General features: G+C 37.9%; 1 protein-coding gene across 1 annotated transcript; it reads right to left on the reverse strand.

Annotated features, from left to right (window-relative positions):
• Positions 1 to 296: 296 nt before the first annotated feature.
• On the reverse strand, positions 297 to 1064 carry LOC131309492 (uncharacterized). The gene is made up of 2 exons (XM_058336118.1): positions 468 to 1064; positions 297 to 359 (listed from the first exon to the last, which is right to left on the reverse strand). Exons 1-2 carry the CDS (start codon positions 1062 to 1064, stop codon positions 297 to 299), a joined length of 660 nt encoding a protein of 219 aa, XP_058192101.1.
• Between the last annotated feature and the right edge of the window lie 7122 nt (positions 1065 to 8186).

Below are 8186 nucleotides of genomic sequence, written 5' to 3' on the forward strand. Positions count from 1 at the left end.
CCAATGAAGGATGGTATGCTGCTGTTACGGCGGGCTGTATTCCTAAGATCACTCCATCCCTTTTGTTGTGTCTTTATCGTGTTGTTTTCCTTCCCTCTTACTAGATGGATTGGAAACAACTCATATCGTTTAGCCCATGTAGCCTAAGCAATTTTCTTTACTCTTGTTTTGTTTTTCTTTTCTTTTCCTCCTTGGGTTTGCCCCTTGTAGGCTGTAAATTCGGTTGCTCTCCTTTTCAATTTCAAGCTGATTTACCCAAAAAAAAAAGTATTAGTAGTTTAGCACTAATGAGACCACTATGGAATTAGAAGAAATTGTAACACCCCCAGGTCCAACCTTGTAGAGCTACCAATCACAACCTGCCAAACAAAACACATGTGTAACAAGGATTTGGAAAACAACTGTATGTGCAACTAAACCCAAATTCCACTCATTTATAATCAATGCTGCTTGAGATTGGGGCATACTGTGAAGTGATAAAAGTCTGGCCCTAACCATAGAGCAAATTTTCTGAACACTACCTCCCAAGTACATGAAAGATTTTGAAATTTCCTAACATTTCTCTCAATCCAGATATAATAAACCACTATAGTGAAGACCAGTTTGGTGATCAATGTCCTACGTGATTTACCCTTGACATCTGACAAAAGAGTGACCCAGTCATCCCATGATCTAGGTGGCCAAGAGACATGAAGCTTGGTTTGGATGGCACCCCACACTTGTTGAGAGAAAGGGCAGTTAAATAAAAGATGATCATGGCTCTCCCCCCCTGGACATAGACTACATTGAGGAGAAATATTAAGACCAAATAGCACAAGTCTATCAGCAGTGGAAAGCCTATTTTGAATAGCTATCCATGTGACAATGCTACATTTCAGGATGTGGCCTGAGAACCATGCTAACTTATGCCACATGACCCTTGGAACGAAAGTTCTCAATTTGTCCCATAAGGAGGCAATTGAGAACTGGCCATTGGATGTGAGAGTCCATCTAACATGATCAGCCTCATTCAATCTGGACTGAACAAGAGGAGGCATAGAACATCTTATCTCATTAAGCTCCATAGTTTGGGTAATGGGGAATGCCCAATTTGAATTATGGATGATGTGGGACACATTGGCATATCCTTTGGGATACCAGAATCATAAGCAATTCTTTTACCAAATTTGCACATCAATGGTCCAAGAGGGTGCCAATTGTCATACCACAAGGAGGTGGATTGATCATTACCTAGTATGCTTAGAAAGAAAGGTTGTACCACAGGTCTGAGAGTCAAAAGTTTCCTCCAAACCCAAGTGCAATCACCCGAAATTTTCAAATTCCAAAAATTCCTACCTTTTATTAAGTAAGACTTGACCCACTGACACCACATTGACTGATCCCCCTAGAGATTAAGAACCAGATGTGTTTGGCAATGGCTGCTTTATTCCAAACCTGCATGGATTTGAAACCATGACCGCCCTCTTGCTTAGGAGAGCATGGATGTTTCCAAGAGACTTTGGCACCTGTTTTCCTTAGATCAGGACCTGTCCAGAGAAAGGCCCGAAGGATCAAACTCAACTTCTCTAATAACCTTTTTAGTAATGATAAACAGTGAAGACCAATAGGTTTGCATAGAGAAGAGAACATTTCTAATCAACTGGACCGTACCAGCATAGGTGAGGTCTCTGTTGGTCCAGGACTTGGTTTTAGCAATAGTGTTATCCACTAATCGTTGACAGTCAGCAGCCTTGAGTTTAGTGGAAAGAAGGGGAACACCAAGATATCTAACTGGTAGTGAACCCTCTTTAAACCCTAAGACAGCCAAGATGGCCAATCTAGTGCTAGTGCTAACCCCAGAAAAGTATATGCTACTCTTCCCAAGGCTAGGTGAAAGACCTGATAGGGATTGAAATTCAGAGAGTGCATCCTGAATATGATTGATTGAAGTCATCTCGCCCTCACAAAATATCATAAGATCATCAACAAAATAGAGATTGACTAGCTTAGTAGCTCCACATCTCCAATGAAAATAGAAATTAGGAAGAAGGGATTTCTCCTTTAGAAGGCAAGTGAGAATCTCTATCACGATAACAAATAGGTATGAAGACAAAGGATCTCCTTATTAAAGCCATTTTTTTACCTAAAATGTATCCAGTGACTTCACCATTGATGCTAAGGGAGTAATTAGCAGTAGTGATGCAGGCTTGTAGCCACTTGATCATGATGGGGTGAAAATTCATGGCATACAAGACATCCCAAAGAAAATCCCACCTAACATTGTCATATGCTTTCATGATGTCTACCTTCATATCACATCTGGGAGAGGATGAAGATTATGGTACCCTCTCATGAGCTCCTGGGAAAGGAAAATGTTATCAGTTATCCTCCTACCCTTAACGAAACCTGATTGTACAAAATCAATTAAAGTAGGAAGGACCACCTGCAATCTTCTAGCAAGAATTCTAGATATGCACTTATAGATAGTGTTACAATAAGAGATAGGTCTGTAATCCCCCACTTTGGATGGGTTAGGGACCTTAGGAACAAGAGCAATGATGGTTGAATTAGCTTTTTTAAGCAGCTGGCTAGACCTAAAGAAGGTTTTGACAGCTGCAGTGACTTCATGGCCAATGATAGGCCAAGCCTTCTTGAAGAACCAACATTACAACCATCAAGACCAGGAGTTTTACCAGGATGAAGAGACCAGAAGGTCTCCTTGATATCAATATCAGAAACTTCGGCTACCATGGCTAACTGTTGGCTATCAGATAAACGTTTACCTAGAACCTATTGGATTCTGGATAGCCCTTGATAAGAAGAAGGATGAGCTGTACCTAGTAAATTGGTGTAGAAATTAACAAACTGGATTTGATATCACTAATGTCATGAATGAGGGAACCGTCATCTAACACCAAACTTGTAATCTTACTCCTATTTCTAGAGTTGTTCACAACTTTAAAGAAATAAGAAGTGCACTGATCCCCAAGTTTCAACCATTGAATTCTAGATTTTTGTTTAGCCAGACTTTCCTCGGCCCTTAGCAAAATGAGAAGTTGTCTATGGGCCTCCTTTTCCTGGCTAATAACAGAGAGATTAGAAGATTGACTACCCAAATCTTTCTGCAAAGACTAAGAAGTTGCCTGGTATCCACAACTCTTCTAGTGACATCACTAAAGTCTCTAATATTGATAAGCTTAAACTCCCCTTGTAACAGTTTGAGTTTTTCACAAACGCAGAACATTGGATTTCCAATGATCACCCTCCTCCAAACTTTTTGCACCACAAATGAAAGCTGAGGGTGATCAGCTAGAAAGTCAAAAAAACTTAAAGGGTTTAATGGCTTTCCTAGGACTAGGAGAGATGCATACAATACCTGGAGAGTGATCAGAAATCCCAGGGGTGGGGAAATGGGCTGAAGAATAGGTAAAGTCCTGGCTGCTGCTGTTATCTGCTGTCGTCGTTTGGAGTTGTTATCTTACAATCTGCTGTGATGATGAACTATTCTGTTGTTGTTCCGAGAGGAACTAATCAGAAAACTCTCTGTTCTGTTGTCCAGCATAATTGCTTGAACTGCTTGTTGTTCAATTTCCTACGGTTGCTGATTTTGTTCTACTAGTTTTCTGTCTTCGATATTATTGTAACTACCTGTTTGTTACTGCTACTGCTGTTGCATCTATATTGTTCTGATATGGAAGCACACTGCTACTGAAAATGTTTCTGATCCGCATTAGAGCACGGGCACGGGGCGGCACGACACGTCATAGGCACGGTCTTGGCCTAGCACGGCACGACACGGCTCGGTTTTAGTGGGCCAGGGGCACGACACGGGCACGGGAGTGGGTGGCATGGCACGAAAGTTGGCTTGGCATGGCACAGCATGACACGGTCGTAGATGGGCACGACATGGGCATGGGCACGAAAAGTGGACATGAACGGCACGGCACGACACGATTCTAGCTGGGCACGAGCAAGGGCATGACACGGCACGAGGCACGAAAAAACAAAAAAAAATTAAATAAGCCAAATGACTTTTTTTTTTTTAAAAGTAAACAATTTCTATTTGGTAAAAAATATTTGTTTACCTTTAAAAAAATTAAATTAAAGGTAAACAACTAAGATATTTAATTTTAAAAAAACACAATTTCTTAAAAAAACTCATGTTTTTAAAAAATCATTTGTTTACCTTTAAAAAATTATCAATTTTTATTCGGTAAAAAATATTTGTTTTGTTTTTGTTAGTGAATAAGCTTTGGACCTTTTGTTTGTAAATTTAATATTACTAGATAACAAGTAAAATTAAAAAAAAACTTATCAAAATATTTATGGTGCAAGAGTAATTTAATACGAAAGAAAATGTGCAAGAGTCGTATACTTGTATATTATTTACCCCAAATCTAATGAGAAATATAAAAAAAAGTCTTAAAAAAAGAGGAAAAAAATACATAATAGAAATAAGGGGGAAAAAACAAAAAAGGGTTGGCTGGGCTAGGACTCTAACCCAAGTCCCTAGGTTCTCATACACAACAAACCAAACCACTATGCCACCAATTAACTTGTGTTATAGATTTGAAAAATTAGGGGGTGTTCCGGTTTTTGGAAAAAATAACATTTTGAAAAAGAAGGCAATTTCAAACTCAAAAATCATGTGTTTACGCAAATAAGTTTCCTACCAATATGGATCTTGTTTGATAGATCTCATTAAGATCTTTTAGACGGTGCAAAAAATATTGAAAAGATATTTTTTATTTTCATTAAAAGAACTTTTTGTAAAAGTGGAACACCCTCTAGTATATAATATGTAGCTCTATTATATAAAAACGAGGCCATCAAGCAGTAGCCACACAATCGCAACGCAATCACGACGATTGATACTATCCAATGCATTCATTTTGTTATGCTTAGTGTTTTATCATGGGATCCAATTTTTTTGTGCGTCGAATTTTGAAAGCTCTTTCATCGGCACGCTGATTCATTGTTTGATTGAATTTTTTTTACTTCCGATCAAGTTGTAGTGATAAGAATTTTACTTGATTATTGGCATGAATGATCTAATACCTCCCACATAAAAGTTAGATGGTTCCAATTTTTAAAAAATAGCTTAGGCGGCCCTTAAGTAATGCATTATAGGACTTTAATGCCTCTGGAAGTATCGAATGTGTTCCGATCATGTGGTTTCCGACATTCGATTATCACCTATTTAGGTGAGAATGATAAATTTGATAAGACGTTAAATCGTAACGGTTTAGATCGAACATTCGGAAAAAAGAGTCTACAGCTACCTTTCAAATCTATACATTAAACTTGGTTGGTTATGAACCAAGGTATTCTGCTATAGTATAATGTACGTTAGCCACACGATCACAAAGCAAATACGATGATCCATAACGTTCATTTTGTTATTCTCTATGTTTTAATGACTCTCACCAATTTTTGGGTCTATCGGGTTTTAAAAGCTCATTCATCGGCACGTAGATTCATTAATAGGAAAATGAACGTTATAAACAATCAAGTATATAACGATAACCAATTTACTTCATTTTTGGTAGGAATGATATAATCTCTCCCGCATAAAAGATAAACAGTTTCGATTTTCAAAAAACATCTCAGGCGGCCCTCGAGTGATGCATTTAGGACTTTACGAGAATTTTCCGTTATTGGTGCATATGGATTATTGGTGTCTCGTATGCACATGATCATACCGTTCATATAAAAAGGGAAGAGATGTTGCCCTAGCAAACATGATCTCTGATTCTCTCTCTGTCTCTCACAATCTGACTCTCAAGTCTCAACGTTCGGAATTCTCAACGTTCTGATAAATCCGATCTCTCTCACTCTCAACGTCTGAATCCCACTCTCGTCTCTCTCACTCTCTCTACTCTCAACGTTCTAATTCTCAACATCTTTCTCTCACTCTCTCCACTCTCAATGCCAACAGTGACTGGTAGTGGTCTGGCGGTGAGTCAAACCATAGATCGACTCCCGTTTCCATTTCCATTCGAGCGGTGAGTCGATTGAGGTCGTTTGATTGCCCGACTGAAACCCTAGATCTGAGTTTGTTTGCCCAACTGAAACCCTCTGTCACGTTCAGCGATTTGTCTCTGAAACTCGACGACTGAGGTCGTTTCCGGTGACAGACGTGTACGACGAGTTTCCTTTTCCGGTGACAGACGTCAATAGATCTGGCCCTTCCCTTTCCAGACGTCAACAGGTACCTCTCTCACTCCCCTCTCAGACGTGAACAGATCTGATAGTTTTTTAAATGTCAGACATGCACTGTGTGAAACAAAGACCTTGGTTTGGTTTGTAAATTGTGTTCGATCTTGAATAGATTAATGAAGATATTCACCACTATTGCTATTAGTGAAGTTTTCATAAATACCTTCTATATATGTTGTACCGTAGGTAGAGTTTTACTCATGTATTTTTCCATCAAGTGTAATAAAATCTAGATCTATTTTTAGAGAATGGTTTTCCTAATATCATCAACCTTAACATCTATCATTCACCTTACAAGTTACTCCTTCGATAGAACATATAACTCAAGAAAAAACCTCCATTATTGTAAAAGTAATAAAATCTTGCATGCCTTTGACAAAATTAAAAAGTGGCCCTGTTATCAAATTTCAGAGCAACTTTACTCACCCACCCGATAATGTTGTTTGTTTAGAGGACTTTGGATGGCTTGACTTTTGTGGAAATGGGAACTCTCTCTGTGTTTGTTTTTCTAATAAGGGGTTCCCTTGTGTTGACCCTGTTTCAAGGGAACTACAACTTGTTCTAAAAAAGACCTATTTGTTTATAATTTTGGATCATTGTGTAGGTACTTGTTTTGTCCCTTTTTTTTGGGTTAAGCTCAAACATGCTAAATCAGCCCTTTAATTTTAGTATTATGAACGTGGATTGATAAATGGGACATTAATAGGGAAACTATGATGATTATGGACAATGTCTTAGATGAGTTTAGGGATTTGCGGAATAAAGTTTGGTATTTTTCTAAGTAAGGAACTACAACTTGTTCTAAAAAAGACCTATTTGTTTATCTTGTGCTTGTGCAGTTTATTTAGATTTTCCCAACTTTTGTACTAATATTCTAGTGTACTAATTTTCTCTGTTTTGTTTTCAGTTTTTTATAGGAGATGGATCCTGACAACATTCATTTTGACAATGAGGTTTTAAACCCTGACTCGAATGATGATGGACCAACTCTACCACCGGAAAGGGAGTCTGTAGGTGAAGCTGCTTCAAACATTGCAGGAGCTTCTACTCCTACCGGCGTAACAGGTCGTAGCCAATCAGCCCAATCTGGTGAAATTATTGTCCAAATAATTATACATGCGCAAGTGGTGGCGGCGTAGGGCATCTTCAATGACATTTAAATGACAAACATAAAAAATTTAAACATACCGTAGTTGGCCAAGTTAGTGGTGAATCTGGTGGTATTGAAACTGTAGGTGGTATGTCAAATTTCGTATATTCTCAATCTAGAATGAGAGAGGGATTGGCTTGTTACGTAGTTGCAGCAGAACAACCATTTACTTTTGGTGATGATATTAGATTAGAATATTTTGTCAAACATTATCTCAATCCTCTTTTTTCGAAAGTTTCTAGAAATACAACCAAAATTGATTCTTTGAAAGCATTTATTGAAGTTAGAAAAATTTTGATAAGTGAAATTGCGGAACTTGGTAGTTTAATCTCTTTTACTTCTGATTTGTGGAGTGGCCGAAATAATCTTGGTTACATTTCTGTGACAGCTCATCATATACACTCCAATTGGATTTTGAATAAAAAAATTATTGCTTTCCGTTTAATGGAGTATCCTCATAATGCTATGAACATTTTTCAATGTATAATGGGTGTTTTTAGGGAGTTTGAAATTGTTGATAAAGTTTTCAGTATTACTTTTGATAACCATTCTGCTAATACCAGTTCAATTGATTTATTCAAATAGAATTTGACGACTCCTCATGCTGGACAATTTTTTCATGTGCGATGTGTATGCCATATCATTAACTTAGTTGTGCAAGATTGTTTGAAACATATAGGACCACAAGTGGAAAAAATAAGAGATGCTATTCTTTTTATTGCTACTTCCCAGCTAGGCAACAAGAATTTGAAGGACTGTGTTTAAGTTACACGTTAAACCAAAACAAATCAAGACTGATGTTAAAACTCGTTGGAATTCAACATTTCTTATGTTGAAA

Source organism: Rhododendron vialii, chromosome 12a, assembly GCF_030253575.1.
Source record: "Rhododendron vialii isolate Sample 1 chromosome 12a, ASM3025357v1".
Taxonomy (NCBI): Eukaryota; Viridiplantae; Streptophyta; class Magnoliopsida; order Ericales; family Ericaceae; genus Rhododendron; species Rhododendron vialii.